At 43.8% G+C, this 23,736-nt stretch overlaps 1 protein-coding gene across 1 annotated transcript; it reads right to left on the bottom strand.

Moving 5' to 3' along the window:
- Positions 1-2,100: 2,100 nt before the first annotated feature.
- On the bottom strand, positions 2,101-23,429 carry klc1a (kinesin light chain 1a). The gene is made up of 13 exons (XM_053435205.1): positions 23,066-23,429; positions 16,884-17,151; positions 15,446-15,676; positions 15,085-15,163; positions 11,792-12,020; positions 10,935-11,022; positions 9,217-9,318; positions 5,964-6,137; positions 5,677-5,776; positions 5,297-5,349; positions 4,638-4,705; positions 4,238-4,346; positions 2,101-3,479 (listed from the first exon to the last, which is right to left on the bottom strand). Exons 2-13 carry the CDS (start codon positions 17,148-17,150, stop codon positions 3,282-3,284), a joined length of 1,698 nt encoding a protein of 565 aa, XP_053291180.1. The 5' UTR covers position 17,151; positions 23,066-23,429; the 3' UTR covers positions 2,101-3,281.
- Positions 23,430-23,736: the final 307 nt, after the last annotated feature.

Consider the following 23,736-nt stretch of genomic DNA (forward strand, 5'->3'; position numbering starts at 1 on the left):
GCGTGGCGCGGCGAGGCGTCCGTCATGCAGGAGGCGAGTTATTAGAACCATTACAAGGCATCTGGAGTTAAGCCTGGAGATCAGACGGCAGCAGGAAGAGAAGAGACACAAACAGTGAAAGAGGAGAAAAGACAACAAGATGAGAATGAGCCGTTAAAGAGAGGAGGAGGAGGAGGAGGAGGAGGAGGAGGAGGAGGAGGAAGAAGAGGGAGAGATGAAGAGAGTGAAGAGACTGTGACAGAAGTTATCATCAGAGCAGACGCAGTATTTCTCCAGCAGCTTGTTGGTCTATAATCAGCTGATGATCATTTCACTGCAGATGTTTGATCACATCTGGAAACTGACAGATTAAACCAGTTGGTCGGAGAGGGAACTAGGTTTGTATTAAACTCATTAATGTGCTACTTCTTTTATTATGAAATGTATTTATGTTAAATATCTTTAGGGGAAACATCTATTTTCTGACAGGACTGAATTTCATTAATATAACTGCTTCTTCCAAATCTCCATATTTGTTGTTATTGTTTAAGTTTAAAAGTGAGACGTCATCCAAGAGACGCTGTCGTATTTAGAATCAGTGGGCTCAGACAAAATGTCTTCAGTGTAGTTCTCAGACTCTGCCACTAAGTGGAGCTGTTGCACAGTGTGACCTGGTGGAGAAACACTGCGTCTGAAACATTATTAACACATCGAGTAGAACAACGTTAAACTTTGTTAAACAGCACAAACACAGAGGGACTCAGGTCAGAGACACGTGAGAGCAGCCAGAGAACCTTTCAATATATCCTGTCAATCAAATCACATATCAATATGTATATAAAGGATTTATCTACGTCTCCCAACAGACGTTAACTCTACTTAACTCTTCGAATCAATATCTTGTCTTGTCTATTTATTTAGCTTTGTGTCCATTTGTCCCACTTTGCTTTGCACAGTTCACCAGTTCAAATGAAACGGGGACATGAACAGAAACCAGCGTCATTTATTGTTTTTTTAACGAGATTTCACAGTTTTATTGGAACCTTTTGATTTTCTAGACCAACGCTCATTAAAACGTTTTCCTCTCTGGCTGCTCACACGCCGACCGAGCAGGCAAAACAAAAAAGGAATAAAGATCAGAGAAGGAAAAACAAATGCAGAACATGAGATCATCACACCAGTGCAGAGGAGACAGACACATGGAGCACAGAGCACGAGGATCAGGAACATCAGCAGAGTACAGTACAGAGCCCGGGTGGAGTCAGACCAACACACTGAGGAGCCGGTCCTGAGCACAGGATCTACTGACGTGAGAGAATAAAGGGTTTTCACAGCTGCCTGAGGACAGAGCTCCAGAGGAAGAGACGGTTTCTTTTGACCGGTTGAGAAGCAAAACTCCAGTGAATCAGTGGAGCGACACCTCGAGTCACACTTTATTAATAATAATATAATATAAACATAGTTTTCTGCATTACTTATTCTGTAAGATATAAATTTTCATGTCGGCCGACCTAAACCCTGATACTGATTATTCTGTGAATCAATAAATCAGTTCAGCTCCACTAATCTATATCTATAGGTATATGTATATTATATCTAATGTGCAAATTGTGCATTTTCAGAAAACTATTAATTTTAATAGCCTCATCTCTAGGTGAGGGAACTTCACTGTACAGTATTTATACAGCATTCAAACTTAATTATATTTTAATTTACTTCTTAATCTTTATCTTGTTCCTATCGATCTCTTTTCTCCTGCTGCTGTTTTCTTCTTGGATTAATTTCATTTGATATTTAATCAAATTTTAATGAATTCCCCTTTAGACACTTTAGCAGGTTCAGTGACGTCCTAGTGATGATAGATTTATTCATTATTTAACCAGAGAATAGAGTAAAATCATAATAATTAAATGTACTTCCATCTGAAGCTCTCTCCAGACGAGAGAGGCAGTTTTTCCTGTTATGAATATGTGCAGAGATCATCTGGTGATGGAGGCTGCGTCTCACACCATCTCCTGGTGAAGGCTGCTGATTGGTCGTTCAGGTTCTATTGCCTACTGTTGCTATGTGAGATGTGAGCTCCCGAGCGGGGTGGGGTGGGGGGGGGGCTCTCGGGGAATAAGTCGTGATGGTGAAGCAGCCGACAGCGAAGCTACGTCTTCACGCTGAGACTCAGGAGTCACTGGAGGAAACACGGCAGAGGATCTGAACTGCAGCAGCTCGGTTAGAGAAGTGTCTCTGCAGCAGGGGGGGAGGGGGGGGGGGGGGGCTGCAGCTTTAAGACGTGGAGTTAATGGGAGAAGCTCCACAGCAGAGGAGAGTTTAGTGGGAAAAGAGGTTTTATTTTACGACCACAGCTCCGTGTCAACACGACGACTGAAGCAGCTAATTTTAGAGATTTGAGATCCAGCTGTTTGCACATCTGCAGCTTTTAATTGGTTTATTAATCTGTCAGTAACAGTGAAGATATTTAACTACTGAAGGAGAGAAGAGGAACTGTGACAGTCAATCAGCGTTATCCACTAAACAACCCTTTTAAATCACTCTAACTGGTTTATACTGGGACTTGTGTCCGTGGGAGAAACTCCTGATGAGAATAACTGAATGAACAGATTAGTAACAATCGTTGTGTATCTTTCTTTTAAAGAAGCCACTGATAAACTCTGATTGAGGTTTAATTTCCATCATACAAGGATGATAGTGAAGCTGGAGAAAATCTTAAAAGCTCAAGTTCACATTTTCCAATGAATTATGCAGATTTCATGTTGATTGTGTAAACTGTTAAACTCATAGAGGGAATTTAAGCAGGAATCTTCTTAAACAAGGAAGAATATTGTAAGAAATTAGCTGGATTATTGTAATTATTTCAGATTAAATCAGATTTACTGGGAGCCGTCACTGGAGCGTGAGGATTTCTTGTCTGACCTTGTTTTTCTAGGGAGTTCATCATCTCCACTAATGAACTAATTCCTTTGATATCCAGTTAATCAGAGCCTTTGATCTTAAAACTGCAAATTTTAATTTGAAGATCAAGATGATTAATAAAACCTCACTGATGTAATTTCTGGCTCCAGAGTTCAGTGGAAAAACCAACTTGTGCGCGTAAGTCGATGTGTACTCAGAAGCAGGTTTGTGTTGAATATGTAATCCACTGAGAAGAAGACACGTGTGTATTTGTTCTAGTCTCTCTCACAGTAAATCAAACTTACACATTCAACATGTCTCATATTGAGCCAATCAGATTTACTCTAACGTGGCGTCTGCTCAGAGAGACTCAGTGTGAACGTGTCAGTGTGAGACTCTCAGTGCTGTGTGGGGGGGCTGTGTACTGTACTTACCCCGTTCCACTCCACGCTCATACTCACTTCCTCGCCACCGTCCGGCCCGCTCTCGTACTTCACCGCGTCCGAGGTCAAGCTCTCGCGGCTCCGCTGCTTCTCGCGGGCCTCCGGCTCGCTCAGGACCTCGGCCACGCGCTGCTTGTGCACAGTGTCCAGACCCTTAACACACACACACACACACACACACACACACAAAGACACACACAAGGCAGCAATAGATGTCAATTCAACTAATCCAATTAAAGAAGAAGCTGAGCAACTGCAGTCACACACACATTGACTCAATAGAGTTGAGGATAGGAAACAATTTATCCAATTAATACTAAAAATACAGATGTCACACACCCACACACCCACACACACAGGAGTAGGCTTCTGACCACACGTTGACACATTGAGACCAAAGTTCTCAGTTTCCTGTTTCTCAAGTTAAACGTTTATTTGTAATTGATGCCAGGATGACTCCATCTCCTTTGACATTTAGAAACCTTGCAATTTGGTGCAAACTCTGGTGTGTCACAATCTCAGGAGTCCAACACAACTCCAATACACAGATGACAACGATCTGCTCAGGAGGAGCAATGTCTAAAATCGAATAACCTTAATTACCTCAATTTGATTTTACTCTCTACAGTTTTAACTGCAGTGGCACCACAGAAATTATATTGTGGGATAAAAGCTTCAGAGCTTCACTGCTGCTCCGACTTCTCATCTCCACAGGAAACACCATTAACCACGAGGCAGTCTAAAAGCCCCCCCCCCCTGCAGCACAGTCACCTAACATTTGCCTCAGCCCTGATTTTACACCAGAATGCACAAACGCTGACTCATGATGAGTGTCGGTGCTGCAGCTCAGTCTGTAGCACCCCCCAGTGACGTCTAACGCCCAGATAGGAATTCTGTGTTAGTGACCACACCTGCTTTCTGGAGCGCAGGGCGGCTTCCTCCAGCGTCTCTGCAGCCTCAAACTTCCCCTGTCGCCTGTAGAGGGCGCCGAGGTTCTTCAGGGTGGTGGTGACCGTGGGGCTGTGAACACAAGAAGCAGAAAGATCTCATCATACGATTGTTGGGAAAGAACAATATCAACTATCATTTAGATTATAAAATATTTCACATTAACAAGAGAATTCGATAACGTGACTTTTTACAAACAAATCTATAAACTTTCTATAATAATCATCATAAATTAGAGATTAAAGCTAATATATCTGCATTCTTTATAATATATTTGTCTTTTAAAGGGTCACAAATCAGGATTGTTGGGAAACTTTGGTCATATGTCCGGCAGTGTTTGTTGTCTTCACTGAACCAACTGACCTGTCCACTTTACAGGCTTTGTACCAGCCTCCATATTCTCCAAATGGCGAGCCGTCCTTCTGCTTCCCCTGTGAAGCAAACACACACTGTTAGGAATCAACCTGCTCTGACAGGAAAGATCCAAGTCTGGACAAGAAGCAAAAAACACCCATGAAGCAAAATGTGAAGTGACTAAAGCTGTGAAGGATTGAAATTAACCCCTTTTTAAATCCTGTTAATACCATCAGATATCATATGGAGGGGGGGGGGATTATAAAAACCCGGGTCATTGCTTTTCCATCGCCTGAAAAACTAAACCCTGTAAACAGTGATGAAATAAACCCTGAGTTGGGAAAGTCAAGGACTCACACCATCATCAGGGGGGAACTGTTATTACTGAGACTTAAGCTGCTAATCCAGCTCTTGTGTCATGGATCCTTCATATTCCATCTTAAATAAGATCATTAAAACGTGACTGTTTGTTTTCTGTGCCTGTGGCTAAAAAAATTAATATATAATTAAACTCATATTTCTAGTTTAGAGACTAATTCTATGTGTTTTTTAATGTTTCTTCAGGTATGAGGTTTTAGGGACAACAAAGATAACATTAAACCCCAAAAATAGGAGATATAAATAAATATTAGCGACCTAGTGGAAGTGCACATGATGGAATCTCTCACCTTGCTCTGCTCCTCTCGCTCCTCAGCATGCATCCAGATGGGTTTGTTCTCATCTGAAGAGAAAGAACCAAATCAATCTCACACGTTCACTCGGTGAAGCAGCCGGAGAGACGACACACATTTTAAATCTCTGTGGCTCTGAAGGAAAAACAGTTTCTCATTTTCAGCTGAAAGGTCGTTTTGGTTTGTTTATCCTTCGATAGCAGCAGCTTGAATACGTTGACCTTTCCACGAGAAGGAGAGAACAGCAGGAGGGTGGACGAATAAAGTAAGAAAAGGTTTGTTTGAGTTATGCAAAGTCACAAGAGATAACAGGATGGTATTTAAAATGTGAAAGTGTGTGTGTGTGTGTAGATCCCAGTCACGTGTGCACATCGTACCGTCGACTGAGCCGAACTCCCTCTCGTGAGCGCGGGTGAGGATTTCTTTATAAAGAGTCTCGGCCTGCTTGAACTTGCCCTGCTTCAGGTAACAGGACGCCTGGAAAACACACAAACAAACAGCAGCTCAGCACGAGACTGAAACTGAGAAGTCCTGTGAAATGTCAGAGGTTTTCATACAGATTAAACCCCCAGAGAATGTGATGAGATGATGAGTTAATTATAGAATATGTCTTTTGTTCAAGCTGTTCCTTGCTTCTCTCTCCCTCCCTCCCTCCCTTCCTCACCAGGTTGTTCTTGGTCTTGGCCACGTTGGGGTCATCGGGGCCCAGTTTGGTCTGGTAGATCTCCAGCGCTCTCATGTAGTAGTACTCCACCTCCTCGTACTTGCCCTGGTTCTGACACAGCAGGGCCAGGTTGTTCAGCTGCTTGGCCACGTCTGGGTGGTCCTTCCCCAGCACCTGGGACGGAAGCGAGCAGACATGGGGGGTTAAGAAAATGAGTTTATACGACAAGCTGCGTCTGGCTGCTGCCATTTGGTCGACAGCTCCTCTCCCGGGTGAGAGATTATCACAAGACTGTAGCCGGGTGCTTCTGAATCTGTTCCTGTAGCTACAAAGGTTCACGCCTATAAAACTAGAATGAGACTCTAGAGCGGAAACCTTCTCCAGGGGTCAAGGGTCAAGGGCCTCATCCTCGTCTGATGTCAAAGAAAGTACTACAAAATAAAATCATGGATCCACAGGAACACTTATTACCCAACTGGAGCTGAGAAAAACATACATCCCTACAAACCTCATTTAAAATCAGCTTGATCCAGATGTTTATTTGAGTCTGCACCAAATTGCAAAAACTTATAAATATCAGTTCCCTAAATATGCAAGATTTTTTTCAAGATCCATTAATTATGCTCTTAAGTTTTGTGAAAATCCATTCAGTAGTTTTAGCTCAATCCTGCAGACACTCAGTTTGCAGAAGTGTTTTGTTTTATACGTCTACAATATGGTTAGTTATTATTTTACCATATCTCTACTATATCCTTCAATTTCAGATGTGTAACCCAGTTTTGAACCTCGTGTGTCGTGTTGTAATTCTGGATTTCCAGGGACAGTGAGATGTTTGTCACTGGAACGGTTTGTTTCATCTCTTGCCAGTTTCATTTGACCCTTAAACTACTTGTTGGTTCTGGTTACACACTGAAAAGTCCGACCTGCTTTCTGAACTACAGGTGGGACCTCGATCTACTATTGTTTGATAAAGAAAAAGCTGAGAACAGTAGAAACACATTGAAAAGAGGAACCAACAGAATTCCTCAAAGAAAACGATATCCTCATCATTTAAAAGTGAATGTGTTTGCATTGACGTGGCTCTGAAAGAAGAGTAAGCATATCCTGTGTGCTGAGAAGAATTTAGATCTGAGTGACGCGGGAAAGATGTGAGAACAAGAGCAGAAACCAAACCAGGCGGCGAGGATTAGAAAACTACAGGTTAGGTTCAAGAATCAAGAAAAAGACAGAAAGGAAGAAAGGAAGAAGAGGTGACAGAGATGACAGATGACAGAAGAGAGAATCTAAAAATGAAAAAGGAAGCACAACCAGTGTTGGCAGAGAAAGGAATCCATGAGACCACTGGGGAAACTGGGACATAAACAGTGGGTGGCCGGGGAAGACTGGGAAATTAAAAAAGCACCAGGTCACACCATGTGCTCTAGAGTAAAACTAAAGTGGCTTCTCAGTTTACTGCACAATGAATTCCTTCCTGAGCATCGCAGGTCCAACCCTCTGCCTGATGGAGTCTGACAGCCGGAGTCTGGGATCTCCAGGCTGCTGCAGAGAGGAAACCTACAGGATTCACTCAGAACCTTCCACCGCCTCCGCCTCCTCCTCCTCCTCCTCCTCAGAGACTCACGTCTGACGGCTGAGAGAAGGAAGCAGTAAGAACAGCAGCACGACGAGCTGCAGGACGCTGAGGAACACAGCGTGTTTACAGATGGATGCCAGGACTTCAAACAACAACAGTGCTGCAGTGGTTTCTGGGAACCTCTCAGAAACACCACCTTCATCTATAATTAATAAGGAAGGATCCTCTTCTTCACAGTGCAGCGACTGAACCCACGCTTCACATGAATATTTACTGAACAGGAACATGAGATATTTATACTGCTACTCTTTCAACTAGAACAGGAACAATTAATCAATCTATTGGTCAATGGACATGAACATTAATTTGGACTAATAGTTAAAGTTAAGATGCTCACACTAAACACTGATCATCTGTAGGTTGAATTTAAAGTCATGTTACAGTTCAGTTTATCAGTCACTGACATCATGCGGCAAATAATGTGAACGTGTCCTGGATGTAGTTTTAAAGTAGTTTTAAAGCAGCGCTTATAGAAATCATCTGTATCAGTCAATCTGGACGTCTCAGAGCAGAACCTGAGAACATAAGATGGACTTATATCGTTCTTTTCATTCTGTGCCAACATGTTTCCATAAAGTGTTTAAGTTCTACTCAAGTAAACACAGTGAAAAGCCTCAGCAGCAGTTTTTAAATGAATTCCACCGTCTCCAATCTCCCTGAAGCCCAAACTCAGTGAGAGGCTGAGTTTCTATAAAAAGACAAAACTGCAGGAAAGTGCAAATCTTCAAGAATCAGCCGCTCTGCCGCAGTCACCTATTCCCTTATCATCCGAATTAAAGATGCATCAAAAATAAAATAGTTCAGTTTAAGGAGAGACGAGGTTTCCTTCTCGGAGGAGGAGGGTTTATCAAAGGGAAGAGCTGTGGATGGAACAGAAGATTAAAAAGTCTCTTCTGCACCTTTAAGATTTCTGAGCAGCGACTCTGTCGGCATCAAACTACAGATGAGACGAATGATGACAGTAACATTCTCCCTGAAGGTAAGACTGCACCATGATACATATTTTCTTCTTTTTAAGATAAATGGAAACAGGAAGGACTTCAATCTTAGAAAGTGAGTTACTATCCACTGTAACTAACTAGATGGAACGTTCTGTACTCTTATCTATTTTTGGCAAAATCTTCGTCTAATCTTCTTCTTCTACTGTACGTCTAGTCTTTGGCATGTCCCAGTCGCTAACATGGAGGAGGCAGGGTGTCCACACCAGTTGTGTCATTGGGACACATCGAAATGAATGAATGATGGAAAATGAATTTGTTCCTACTTCAATGATCCCAGATGTAAATAATCTTTGAGGTAAAGCAGCTCATCTCAGCCTCTTCAGCTCAGTCTTCCTCAAACGTTTCACTTCATCTTAGTCATGTTCAAAAACATTCGTCCTTCATTTAAACCAGTGACTCATGGCAGCCATCTTGAGAGGTTTTCGTTTGCTAAGTAGGACACTGACTGATTCTGAAAGTGAATGTAAATTTCAGTTTGAAAGGACGGGGGAGGAAATGATAACCATGCGTTGGCTGCGGAGCAAAAGCAGAAACATCTTTCTGGAGGAGAAACAGCTGCTTCTTCACGCTCCCTCATTACTGATTCAACTGCTCCTGTGTGGGGCGACCTTTGACCTACCTTCTCTCTGATCTCCAGCGCTCTCTTGCACAGAGGCTCCGCCTCCTTGTACTTCCCTCTCTTCCCATAGAGGACAGCCAAGTTGTTGAGGGTGGCAGCAACCTGAAAAACACAATGACACGTTTATTATTCTGAAATCATCTTCGAGCTTCAAATCACGTCCACCTCCCAGTGCAACCGCAGATCTCCACCACAGCAGCCCAGTGCCAGTGATCTGGTGAGTGAGTAATCGATGGGGAGACAGAGAAGGTGTGGAAACAGTGGATGATCATCGTGGGCTGTAATTTGATCCTTATGAGCTGCGTGATAATTCTCCAACACGTGCACTGAGGAGGAAGGAGCCTCCTGAGGCGCCTGGAGGTCACCTCTGATCTCTGATCCAGACCAGGGTCTGGTGGCCATGTGGCCAAGTGGGAGGAAGAGAGAGAGGGAGGGTAGAGGGGCGAGGCACGGGGGGGGCAAACTCTCCCAGAGGAATTTAGGAAGGCTACATCCATCATAATGCATTTAGTTTTAAATCTCAAATGTAGTAGTAGTATGGATTTGGCCCAAGAGGGGGAGGGGTGTAGAATCTAATGCATTGTTGCTTCTCCCTGCACTTTCTAAAATGAATCATTGAAATTAGAGTCTAACAATCTGGTGTTTCATCACAGACTCACACTTACAGATCAGATGATGTGAAGACAAAGTGCCTGGAGCATTCCAGTTCACACTCAGAACCGGTTTAAAAAACTTAACTTGAAGACAAAGGACAGTAGAGGAGACTGAGACGATTAAAAGATTCTTACATAAGAGGTTGTGAAGTGGATTCAAAGAGAAACAGAAAGAAAAAACAGTGAATTGAGATGTGATTCCTTGTGAGTGACAAATCAGAGTCAACTCCCTGTGGAAGGATCGCGGCCTGGTGACGGAGTGAGAGGGTGAGGGAGGGAGGTGTGGGGGGGGGGTGTGGAGGGCTAACCTCAGCTTGACAAAGTGCAGTGGGATGTTGGTCCAGACAGTGGAGACAGAAGCCTGCTGGGGTTAACACAGTTAGTCGACCTGCTGTGTGTTTACACTGACGGACACAGGTTCATGGATCTGGGTTAAATATTTATGAAATCCTCTGTGTTCACTCTGATCATCACAGTGAAGGAGACACGCATCAGCATTCAAACTCCAATCCTATGAGCATGTTTGTGCAGTTTATTGTATATTTTGGAGCCATTTATCAGAATGTTTATTTATCTATGATCACATATATTTCTTTTGTTTTTATCTTGTATTCTATGTTCTGAATTCCCAGTAAAACTGGGAATAACCCACTGGGCCTCTAATGCATGTCGTTGCCTTTAGGTCGAGCCCGATGAGCAATTTCCCCACCAATTTCCCTCTTTATGCTAAGCTATGCTAACTGACTAATTAGCTTAGCATTACTTAAACAATTCAGCGAATAAGCAGGATTCCTATGAAATGTCGAATTATTAATTTAATGTGGTTGTTCTGATGGATTCACTAGTTAAAATATGATTTGTGTGATGTTAGGTCTAAATCGATTTTTGAGCTTTTATGCATTTCTACATTTCTTCCACCCAGGTCAACATAACCATCGGAACAAAGTGACACATCTATGATTCAGATAAAGTTGTGATGTCATAAAGATGTCTTGTCCGACTGTCAGATGAAAGAAAAGACAGAACAGAATGACGTTGGTGTGATGAAGAGGAAGATGCTCTCACCGCTGGATGGTCTCTGCCCAGCGTCTTCTCTCTAATGGCCAGAGCATCATTCAGCAGGTTGGCTGCCTCCTTGTATTTGTTCTGATCCCTGAGGAACAAACACAAACCAGCAGAGTCAGACGCACAGACTGACACACAAGCACACAAGAGGAGACACAACTGTGACGACAATTTCCACTAATAGCCCATTATTTTCAGGTGACAAGGTTGAAATAGTTTTGCACAGGTTCCCACAGTCTGCTGACAGCAAGAGGAGCTAGTCCATCGTCCCTGCAGGGAAACCACATCAGGAGCCCGGCCTCACTATTCAACGGGTAAGATTTGTGGAAGAGGAGAAAAAGAACATGGCAACGACCCTGGAGAATTCTTGTGTCATTCTTTTGTTCCTCGACTCTTTGCCTGGGAAATTAACACTCGACCCGTTGTGTTACTGTTCTGTAAATCTCGGGTTGTGTTTGCCGTGTTCCGCTCCTGACGTAGAGAAGCACCCAGCTCTCACTGGGAGGCCAGTGACACAGTGGTTTTAAAGGTGTGTACAAACGGCCTCCAGGGCCTTTGTGAGAGTGACAAAGAGACGACGAGTTGTGTCAGTTGCTGCATGTTTGGCTCAGAAAAGACCAGATTGTCGTCGGAGCTGAAGGATTCAAGCTGTGCCATGAAGCAACAAGGTTACTAACATTCCTTTCATTGATATCCACCACACACCGACACCAACACACACTGACTCACCGGTCACTGAGAAGATTCAACTCCAAGGCTCCATAGTCTTAGATTAGATTTACAAACCAGTGAAGGTGTGAACAGTGGGGCCTAAGTTTTTAGCTAATGTAGTTTACAGTTACTCTATATCGACTAACCTGTAGACCAGGGCCAGGATATTGAGCATGGTGGCGACGTCCGGGTGGTCGTGTCCAGAGGTCTTCTCCAGGTCCTCCAGGGCCTGTTTGCACAGCGGCACGGCCACCTCGTAGCGGCCCTGGGAGGCGTACTGGATCACCAGGTTGTGGAGGGTCCTCAGACGGGCCGGGATCTCATAGCCTCCCTGCTGGGCCGCTGCCGCTGCTGCACTGCCATGAGCCGGCTGGACTGGAGACACAGAGGAAGATGGAGATGATGAAACATCAAGATTCACACTTAAATTGAACAATTCTCTGTATAATGATGTAATAAATTGTTATATAATTAGCAGGATTATACAAAAACTACTGAAACGATTTCCATGAAATTGTGGAGAGGAGTGCAGCGTGACATTGATGACACATTAGTGCGGATTCAGATCAGGGGGTGGATCCAGGAATTCTGTTTTATCTTCTCAAACATTATGAGTTGTTTCCTTTTAACATTTCAGTTGATTCCTCAGATTATAATTCCTGGGATCTTGATGGAAAATAATCCTGCATGTTCAGGGGATTGATATCTATAAATATGTGCAATTTAAAAATTCAGATCAAGTGAATTCTAATTTAGTTTTCCTCCCATGTTGTTGTGTGCACGCTGCTGGGCTGCTACACACAAACATCAGGCTGTTAACATGTGCCCTAAATAACAGATTATTCACACACAAACAATGTCCTCATTCTGCTGCAGTGCACAGAAGATGGTTTCTGTGTGGAACGGGGTCAGGAGGACATGACAGGAACCTCTCTCAGAATATACCTCTCGTCTGTAGGTCTGATTCTGAGTGAGTGTGTGAGAGTGTGTGTGTGTGTGTGTGTGTGTGTGAGAGAGAGTGTGTGTGTGCATGTGAGAGGTCAGGAAACCCCCCCGATTGAGTGTCTTCCTAAAGGCAGGCACCTCTATATTTACTGTGAAGGAGAGCGAGTGGTGTTTAGAGAGGGAGCCGCCCACGGCAGCAATCACACTGACCACAGTAAAGAGTCCGACACACCAAGTGATACCAGGTGTTCAGCCCCTTGTTATAAACCTGCAGCGTTTAAGGAACGTGGTCAATTCGTTAACACAACAGGTTACAAGTACATCCAGTACCTCGCTGTGCATCAGAGAGTCGGATCAAAAATGCTGAAATGGAAATATTTGTACAGAAAAACCACTGTGAATAAGCCTGAGGTCAGTTTAAATCCAGAAAGAGCTCTCATCATCATTAGCGTCCTGCTTGCACCATTACCTTCTCACTGCTAACATAATATACCAGAGCTTCAGAAGCTTTACAGGCAGCCTGGAGAGGAGAGGAGGAGGAACACATCTCTTCATCACTTTTCTCCAGCAGAACCTCAACACAACCCATCTTTCTTTCCTTATTGATCTCTCATTCTCGGCAAGTAAATAATGATAAAACATCAGATAAATATAATATCCTCTTATTTGCTCCGACCTGCTCAGCTTCCTTTGCTCCTCAACCTGAAATCATAATTTGGGCCAAAAACACAGAAGTCTGGATCACACCCTGAAATTACACCCACGACTCACGTGTGAGAAAGAGGAAATACCTCCGACCACTTCCTGGCATTTACATACAACAAAATAAAGTCTGTTTTCATAAGAACAGAAACACGCAGACGACAAAACGCCTTTACAGCTAAAAAAATTTGGAATTTAATTCCGCCTGAGGAGGAATGTGCTGAAAAACACATATCTGACATCGACTGATCTTTATCCCTCTTGAAAAGATACAGAGAGAGAAATTCTGTATTTCTGTTATTCACAGCAAATCTCCAGAAAAGTTAACTGTGTGCAGCGTCTGTCTTTATCTGCAAGATGTCATAAATTCATCATCTATGTTTTTAAAAACATAAATGGGAAGAAATAATGCGTTTGCTGGAGGTGGTTTTCAGTGGCACATTAATGCATATTTGATGCTCTGCTGAGTATGTGGGGCAGCAGGACAGTGTGTGTTGGATTGATTCACAATAAAACTGCAGTGTGTGTGTGTGTGTGTGTGTGTGTCTGTGTGTCTGTGTGTGGGTTTGTATGAAAAATTACAGAATGTGAGCCTTTGTTTACTATGTCATACAGTTCTGTCTTTGATTAACTTGAAGATTTGTTTTTGTGTTTATTTCCTTGTACTAGTAATCCCTTTTTTATTTTTATATCTTTTAATCTTATTTATCTATTGGCTCTTCAGAGGCCTGGAGTCTGGCTCAGAGTGTGAACCAGTTTGTCAGCCAGTTTAAAACTGGCTGACAAACTGGTGCCGGGAGCCAAATGGAAATCAACTTGGTACAAAAAGGGTTTAAACAGCCAGAGCCAAGTCGGAGGACAAATCGTTTTCCTTTTTGTTGAGACCAGTCACTCTCTCATTCATCCCCAAAACAAACTCACGGTCACGGTTCATTTCTTTCAATTCAGAGGTTTCAAACTGACCAGTAGATACTGTGGCTCTTGCGCCAGAGCACTGGATTTGAACTGGTTCCAGAAAGACAAACTGGGTGAGGCTAATCACCACTGTGTGCTTCCAGCTTATTGAAATTCAAAGCCAAATCTAATCAGATCATAACCACACCTCTGAAGTCAAACATTAATTCAGCAGACTAGAGCCACGCAGAAGGTAAATCAGTGTAAGTAGGTAAATAACACCAGTGTGGCTGAGAGGGTATTTTCTCCATCTGGCCTCCAACCAGCCAGAAACAGGTCCTGACAAATGGAGCTTTACAGCCAGCGCCAGCTTTACTGTCTGGACTACTGAGTTAATGAAAGATCACCCCATCAACAGTGAGGGGGGGGGGTCCACTGACTTACACTGGTACGAATACAGTAGTTAGATTCCCAAAGGATTCTATCTCCAGAATAGAAACACTAACAACTTCTCAGTGTAATCTAAGTTTTAACGTTTTGAACTCTGCGATGTTTACCAGTGTTTACATCTGTGATTTTGCTTATTTTAAAAAAATCTAAATTTCTCTAAATGCAAAACAACCTGAGATAACATGTAATGGAATTCAGTGAAGCAGAATGAATGATAAAAGTCTTGAAATTATGTTATAAATTCAAAAAAACAGAAATGTTTCATCTTTAAATGTTGCTAAATAAACATATTGATTGAAACTGAATATAGAAACATGACAAAACCATTTGTTTCCAGTGGTTTAACGAGACCAGTGCTATTAAATCTACATCCCAACACCAGGAAGAACATTTGATGTTTTCGTTTGAAACTGCTCACGACTCAGAGTGGAGAGAAGAAGACACTTACTGCCCGGGGCCTGGTCATCGTGGTCATCAGGGAAGAGATCATCCAGATTCTCTTTGCTGGAGTCAGAGTCTTTCTCCTCCTGAGAGATGGAGTGAGAGATGGAGTGAGAGAGAGAAGGAGGACAGAGACAGAGGAGTAATGTAGTGACTGTTTTCTAAAACCACAAAAGGACATTTCAAGTATTTGCTGAGTTTAAAAGCACTTAAAACACTTGAGATCATTTATATGGAAGTATATTGAAACAAAACCAAAAAAAACCTGAAGATATAATAATGTAAATGTCTCAGGATGATGAAGGTTTTAACTTGGAAATGCAAGCATCATAAAAATGAGACCATGGAGACACATTCTGTGGACTCACCGTTGGGGACAGGTCCTCGTCGTACTTCTTCAGCTGGTTCATGAACTCCAGGTGCTTCTTCTCCTCCTCCAGCTGGGCCACGCTCTGCTCGCTCTTCTGCAGCTTCTGCTGGGTCCCGGCCAGCTCGTCCCTCAGCCACTGGTTCTCCTGGCAGAGCCGGCGGACCTGAGCGCGCAGCTTCTGCTTCTCCGACTCCACCGAGCTCAGGTGGCTGGACAGCGCCATCATCACCTGGAGGAGGAGGAGGAGGAGGAGGAGGAAGAGGAGGAGGAGCGTGTTTCTTTAGACACAACAGTTCCTTCACACAGTTTGGATCAACTACACAAATGGATATTCATCAGCTCATATTTACAGTCTGTTGGTTAAACAGAATGATGTTTGGGCTTTTTGGATAAACATTCATTCCAAGGATGATTTTCACTTGTAAGTATCATAACACCAGAGTATGTGATGAATAGATATAATGAGAGAATCAGTGGAAGTGTTGTGTGTAAAGAAGGGAAGTAAAACTGTGTGGGAGAGTACACCCCCCCCCCACACCCAGCATGTGTACACTAACTAATCCTCTTCATAAAAGCATATCGGTCTCAGGTTGAAGCCGGAGGGAGAGAGTTTGTCTGAAGAGTTTGACACACGAGAGATGTTGGAGAATTATGTAGAAAAATATGAATCATATATGAAATATGAATGTGCTTCATCGTGACTGCTGGTAAAAGAAGTTGAGGTGGAAATCCGAGTGAGAGATCAGGGCTGAAGAGAGTGACTCATCAGTGACTCACAGGAAGTGTCTCAACACTTTCAACAAAACGTTGTATTCCTCAAGTGTGAATTGTGTTTTAAGGAAACACTGGAGCTAAAATGGCGACAGGAATTCACTTTTGTGTGTATTTTTAAAATGATAATCAAGAGAAACGATGAAATCAACATCTCAGCTTTGGAATCTGTGTGAAAGCTTTGATCTCTTGGTCTGTTATTATCTTTATTGACAAAGAGCCGTCCACTTTACACCGGCAGCATTTTTCTGATTGTTTCTGGAGTCTGTTTGAAGTCTGATCGTACAGAGCAGATTCCATTTAACTCATGTGTGTATAAAGACCTGTAACCGCTCTACTGGAGCTTACTGGAAAAATATACTTACGGTAATAATGAGCCTGGTGAGGTTTCACGTCATTCATTTGCACTGATTGGACTTATTTTGCATTTCAACGTTTAAGATCCTTCATAGGTACAAATATCTTGTGGTCTTAGATAAAGGAAATTCAAGTCCAACAGAATACTTAGTACTCAGATAATATAAGAATAACTACTAGTATATGTGGCTTGTTGTTTTTTTAATGGTGACATATTCTGCTGAGGCTACATAGCTTCGAGCCTGTAGCCAACAACTAAATAATGATTCTCTGTTGTTTGAGATGTGTGGGAACATATGGACACATACCTGTGCTTCACTCAGCCCAAGCTCCAGCATCTCCATGGACCTGCGGATCATGTGGGACTTCTCCTCCACCAGGACGCCCTCCTCCTCCTGCTTCAGGCAGCGCAGTGTGCCCAGCAGGCCGTCCAGGATGGAGTGGTGCTCCTGCTTCAGCGCCTCCAGCCCCTGGATCACCTGCTTGGTCCGGGAGATGATCTCATCCTGGGTCATCTTCTCCCCGGGGTCCTCCTCCTCCTTCACGCACACCATGGTGGACATGTCCTCACGCATCCTGGAGCGGGAAAAGAAAACGAGGAGCACATTAAGGGCGTCCAGGTCCCTACAGGCAACAGCAGACCAGGTTTCACATGGGACACATTAGAAAACACACTCTTCAGATGTTTCAGTCACAGTTGAAATCTTCTGACCTGCAAACTGCCTTTTATATCCCTGACAGTGAGAGACAACTTTTAAACGACCATGTGTTTGTGACACTTCCTGGAACCTCAGATACTAACAGCTCTGTTTTCATTCTACTACAACTCAAGGTGCCTTTGAGTAAGGAGCTGACTGAACCACCTGCTCCACGTGAAAAGCTCAGACCAGCGTGTGAGAGCAGAAAGAGCCACGATAAGGACAGGTTGTGTATTTGTAAATCGCTGTTTGATGTGCTCTTAAAAAGAAGCTGAGGAGTCATCACTTAAGATGCTTAAAGAAAAAACTGGGACTTAGGTTCAGCTGTGAGGAAAAATGTGAACCAATCCACAGAAGTTAAATCTGCTTCCTGCTGACGGTTCAGATCAGACGCTGTGAGTTCAAAGAGAAGTGAAAAGCATCAGAGGGGCGATGACACGCTGTGTTCAAGCCCCAATGAGAATAACGTCCCATTCAAACCCTGATGAGGATGGATTTATAATAAACATTACCACACTATATCATTTGTGGACTTCACGGTGACATCCTTTTATCATGTGATCATAAATTACTTATCGATCCATATAAGCTTGAAGTCATGTCTGTCGTCCTGTAAGATACAAAGAAGACAGTGAAATGCTCTGTTGAACTGTGCATGATGTCATTTTCTGACTGCTTCATGACATCACTGATAATATGACATCATATGATGGGAAATCAATATGAGCTGAGATGGGTTACAGCCCCAGACGACTGGACCTTAAAGGTTGATAATGGGCGGATGGATATAAGTTCTATTGCTTGTCCTTAATGTGTTTTATTGGACAATGACTTCACCATCGACTTTACCAGCTCCAAAAGTTTATCAACTGGGAGATTCCCTCCCATGTAATATTCCCACCCGGGTGTTACACACACATTCATGGTTGTAATATCTCCCATAATCTCCAGCTCCTTAGTGCTGTCATAATGCAGTCATAGCACATAATCAGATCTTGAGTTAGCCCTGGTGATTAGGGAAGAACACCGGTGTTATTATGTTATCATATTACTATATGATATTAGTACATGTTAGCAAAACGCTACATGTCAGTTTCTGTGCATCACACGTGTCATGTGTTTCTTCACATCCAACCTGACTTTGTTTTGTATTAACTACACACACAAACACACACACACACACACTCTCTCTCTCACACACTAACACTAAACACACTCTCACACACACACACTTAAGAGGATTATGACTGAGCGCTTGTAGTGAGCTGCCTAATAAATCTCTGAAAGCGCAGCACAAGCTGCAAACAGGCTGAATAATAACAGAAACACTGAAGTTGTGTTCAACTGATTGTCTCGGTGAAAAATACAGAAATGAAACAAACATTGGTTTAATCTCCGGTGACCCAGTGACCACCTCAGGATCACAGCTGCTGTGGTGAAGACAGCAGGTGTCCCCTGAAGTGAACTTCTTCATATTTCACCTCAAGTTATGAAGAAGAAAAACAACGAAGCTGAATGAAGATTGCTCTGAGCACGTGAGACAGACGGGGGGGGGGGGGGGGGGGCGGCAGCCTATCAGCTGACAGCAGAGCAGGAAGCTGAGGCTGTGCAGGAGGAGGTGAAGACAGCAGCTCCAGGTGAGCAGGACTGAAGCTGACTCGTGTTCTGCATTTGAGTTTTAAATAAAAGACTTAAATGACTCAACTCATTAAAAAGTGGATTGATAGAACATAAGATGCTACTCATTTAGTCTGAGCAGCTGTGTTGTGATTGGTCAGCTGCTTCCAGAGCATATAGGAAGTGCTGACTGTTGTTAGCTGGTATTGCCAAAGGAGCCGCTAGGCATGAATTATGGAAATGTGGGACATCTTGATGCAGAACAGCCCGACTACTGACCAGGTGTTTGAGGGGCTGCAGTGTTTCCTGTGCGTGAGAGAAGCTCCCTGTGTCACAGACTTTGGGCTGATGAGCAGCAGATTTCAAAAACTTCCCAAAGCCCTGAGCTACAGCAGGTTCATCACTTTGTTGGTTCCCTGGAAACATTTCTGTTGTTGTTTTTTCCCTGTCTGCAGCACGTTTCTGTATTTGGTGCGTTGTGACTTTGTCCAGTGCATGTATCGTCAAATTGATGAAGTTGTTTAATTAGGACACCGTAGAACACGTAATGCAAATTAAAAAACAGTGTTTCCTTCACATTCAGAGAGATTCAAATCTGAGACTGACCTTGTTGTACGGCTCATTAAATGGTAAAGTGTAAGAATCAAAATAAAAGCGGTTATACACTGAAACAACACATTTAAAAATGGATCCCTGACTGAACCAAGCTGTGAAGCCGGGTTTCAATCCAAAGTGAATCCTTTACCCCCGAACAACACAGAGCAAGGTCAGTTTATAACCACTGGAAACAAACTGAGCTGCAAAGAGGAAGACGGACAACTATCTGTGCAGGCGGCGTAATGCAGAAGTGAAAGTGACAGCACAAGTCTGATCCAAGCATCTTTTATTTCTGGCATCAGATGAGTCTCATAGCACAAAGCACCACTGGGAAGAGCCAGAGAAAAACTATGTTCTGATGTTTTTTTTAAAATGCAAATAGATAACTTCAAACTGTGCGCCCGGGGGAAACGCTGCAGCTCTTCACATAAACAGGTTTAGGCAGCAACTCAGTTCAAAGCAATGAGAAGGATGAAGACAAATGTGATGGTGGGTATAGATGGGGCGGCGGGGGGGGCGGGGGGGGGGGGGGGGGGGGCTTGGGAGCATTGAAAAAGAGGGACACTCAGTCTCTGCTCTGGGCTTCATGCACGAGGATGGAGCCTGCAGCAGGATGAGCAGCCCTGTGAAGAACCATCTCAGTCAGCGATGTGTCGGCTGATAGTCATTAGATGATGAGAGCTGGGAGACACAATCACTTTCACAGAGAGGCAACGTGTGATGGACACTTTGAGCCACTGCACCTTAAATACACTGGATGGTTTTTACTCTAAAAGAATTTGCAACACGCTCCCAGACGTGTGCGTTTGTTTGGATAGTCGGGATTCAACTGCCGCAACAGTCGTTCTACCAGTATCCTGTCAATGGAAACCACTGCTGCTCACAGGGAGACGACAGTTTGTCTGGTACAAATAGCTCTGAGGACTGGGCAGGGGAGTTAGCTGCAGCTGAGATGTGAACCAAGGCTCAGAACAAAGAAGAGCACGACAAAAAACACAAGACACGACTTCACTGCCCAGTTTGAGCTGTTGTTTTGGAAAAGAGCAGCGTGGAAAACAAACAGGTCGCCTCTTAAGATCCTCCAGCAGATAAATGAGCCTTTTATGCTAACAGAGGATAATTTACTTATTTATCTATTTATCAATGAGCATCATTGTTGATGGATAAATAAGTTAAATAAAATAATACTTTAAGTTAGGTTTTCTAGCCAGTAGAAAGAAAGAAGAAACCAGAAGTAAATCTGTTATCACTGAACAGTCGACATTATTTTCCTAAAGTTGATAATTGATTATCTAGTTTGAAATATATCTGGACCATCTGAATTTGATCCACTCAGAAATTGAATGAGCTCTTTCTTGGAGACTTCCACCAAGTTTCATAAAACCCTGTCTGGTAGTTTTTGCTTCATCCTGCTGAGAATCAAACCGACAGAGGGTGAAACCATAACCTCCTCATCGACCACAACATACCAACAAGATGATATTCATCTCTATGAGAGGAACCACAGAGTCTCTACTACAAGAAAACCCCTTTCACACATGTAAGAGGAGTCATGTGATCCACTGTTGATAGAAATACTGAATGTATTATCTTTCACGTGTTGCCTCCTTTCCTGCTCCTCAGCTCGACTCCATTATGGACACATTATGAATTCATTGTGTGGAGATATTAAGAGTTAACACACAGAGCGGTCACGAGATGTGTCACTGCCTGACGGAAACTGAGGAAATGACAAAGCGTGATGTGTTTTAATAACCGAACAGACGAGGGAGGTGAGAGATCAACAACACAATCAAAACGTCAGATTCTAACTCAAACGCAGGGATATGACATTGTGACATTGTGGGGGGGGGGGGGGGGGGGTGTTGCAGTTTGCTGTGTTAAACTGTGTCATCATTAAAATTAGCTGCAGCCTCATTTCTGCTGCGCTCTCACATGACAAGAGCTCCTATCATTTTTTAATTTTCCATGATCGAGCCTTGGGTGAATTTATCATTTGAGTCTCTGCAGTTGTTTCAGATGTTCTGATCTCCAGAGCGAGCAGCAGCAGCAACACAATCTCCTGGATTCACTTCTCATACAGACCTTGGCCTTTAATACACAACTGACTTGTGACTATACACAGGTTTTAACTCTGTATGAGCAAATCTGGGTTTAACTAAGTGTTGTAAGAACGTAGAATCCATGAGTTCCCCCTGATTTCCTCACCAGTGTTCCCAGTATTTCAGTTCCTCTCCACCAGACATGTATCATCTCACAGTTCTCAGTGTCAGACCGAGACCGGGGAGGGGCTGCTCTTGCTTTTTATACGATTTCCAGCCCTAGCTATATATACATTTTCACAAATACTAATTCTGAATTACCAATTCATAATCATTATTATGGCCAATATTGAAGATTTCTTTGCTTCTCTGTGTCTTATCGATTGTGAACTGAGAGAATTGAGGTTTCTTGAGGTCGGGCTGAAAGATTGAACCTTTAGAAGGCTTCATCTTGGACTAAGAGAACTTGTTTTTCACTTTTTTTCCGAGCTGATCTGATGCATTACAGAGAAATAATAGAGACGGTTAAATCAAGAATTCATACAAGTCCCTTTCCTGCTCGTAAATCAACATCTTATGAGAGTGTAAACGGGATCTCGAAGGGTTTCAGACTGTTTCCTATTTAATAAAAGTATTAAAAAGTGCATGGCAGCTTAATCAATAGTAGAAATAGCTCTTGATTGCATTGGGTTTAGTGCTTCTCATGCAAACCTGCACTATCTGCTGTGACAACAATCATAATTTCCCTGCAGAAGTAAGGACTCAAACCCTCGGGGACATCCCAGGCAACAACAAGCTGTCCCCGGGGAGCGGAGGGTCTTCAGGGCCCCTGCAGGTCGTCGGGAGCAGGGACATCCTCCGGGTGGACAACACGTTACACACTGCAGGGAAGGTGCACACACAGCAGGACAGTGTTGAGCTGGCTGCTGGTCCTGCGGTGTCGATCCCATCCAGTGTTTTTAAACCCAGCTGTGGGACCCACACTGGGACCCACTGTCCCCCCGGAGCTGCCCCCCCAACACAGGCAGCTTTCACTGCCCTCGGCCCGCTGTGAATATCAATGGAGAGCCCGTCCAACATGGAGACATGACCGTCACATGACAGGTCCATCCCCGCTGCAGTGCACCTTCCTCCACCTTCCTCCACCTTGACAGCCGTGATTTAGACGCATCCCTCGGCAGCTCCTCTCGCTGTGCACACGGACTAACCTGAAGAACCAGTTGGCCCATACCTCCCAGTCACACACACCGAGCACCAGTGCTAACCCGGGGCTAGCCCTCAACTGACAGCAGCCAAACTGGCGTCTAATTCCTGCAGCGAAGGTAAACACCAGCCCCCCGGGAGGAAAGGAACCAGGGAGGGGGTTATTATTATTCATATTATTAATATTATTTACAACCCGGGAGCCTTGATGGTGGAATATGTGAAATAGATGTATTTTGACAGAATGACACTGGGAGAAAACGCTCCACGGGGAGTGAAAGTGCTTAATTAGCTAATGAGACCACTCCAAGTTATACACGGAGCCATTCTTACCGTCCTCCAGGACATCCGTTGCCAGTGTAGCCGGACTGAAGCGCCTCTTCCCCCCGCGTGAATCACGTATTTTCCCCCGATGGGGCTGCTGCTCCGTCTGCCGACGTCTGGCGGGACGAGTGAAATGTGAGCCCGGAGCTCTGGAGCGGAATCTACCGAGTGTCCGAGCCGTGTTCAGTGGCCGCTTCTCCGGGTGATGATGAGCGGGTAGCTACGTAGCTACACGGGAAGCTAAGTGTGGCCTCGGCGGCGGCAGCCTCTCCCCCCGGGGCTCCATGGCAGCGACGCCTCCGTCAAACCGAACCCGACAACGGCCGCACGGGGGCCGGGTGAACCGATGAGGAGGTGACAGCTCGGAGCTCCGCGGCTGGATGAGTGAGTGCGCTGCGCGAAAATGGCGTTAGCCGGTATCCCCCCCTCCTCCTCCTCCCGGGTGATGATGTCACCTCTGTCCGGATTAAAGGGGAAGCTGCGGTGCGACGGGAGCAGCCACATCTATATGTTATATCAGATTTATATATTTATACTGCTTACAAGTGTTGATCTATTTATTTATACTCTATACTTTTATACAAGTGTTGATCTATTTACTCAGTTCGTTTCTTAGTTAGAAATATATCTATTTAAACTTTATACATTTATTTATTTACTTATACTTCAAAGATTTATGT

Source organism: Pleuronectes platessa, chromosome 11 (assembly GCF_947347685.1).
Source record: "Pleuronectes platessa chromosome 11, fPlePla1.1, whole genome shotgun sequence".
NCBI classification, from domain to species: domain Eukaryota; kingdom Metazoa; phylum Chordata; class Actinopteri; order Pleuronectiformes; family Pleuronectidae; genus Pleuronectes; species Pleuronectes platessa.

What these genes read in the sequence shown, in the direction of transcription:
- klc1a (XM_053435205.1), bottom strand. Translation starts at nt 17,150, where the DNA reads ATGCGTGAGGACATGTCCACCATGGTGTGCGTGAAGGAGGAGGAGGAC. An exon ending in TTGGGCTGAGTGAAGCACAG is followed by an intron (nt 15,677 to 16,883) that starts GTATGTGTCCAT and finishes CTCCTCCTCCAG; the next exon opens with GTGATGATGGCGCTGTCCAG. An exon ending in ATCCTGGCCCTGGTCTACAG is followed by an intron (nt 11,023 to 11,791) that starts GTTAGTCGATAT and finishes TTTGTTCCTCAG; the next exon opens with GGATCAGAACAAATACAAGG.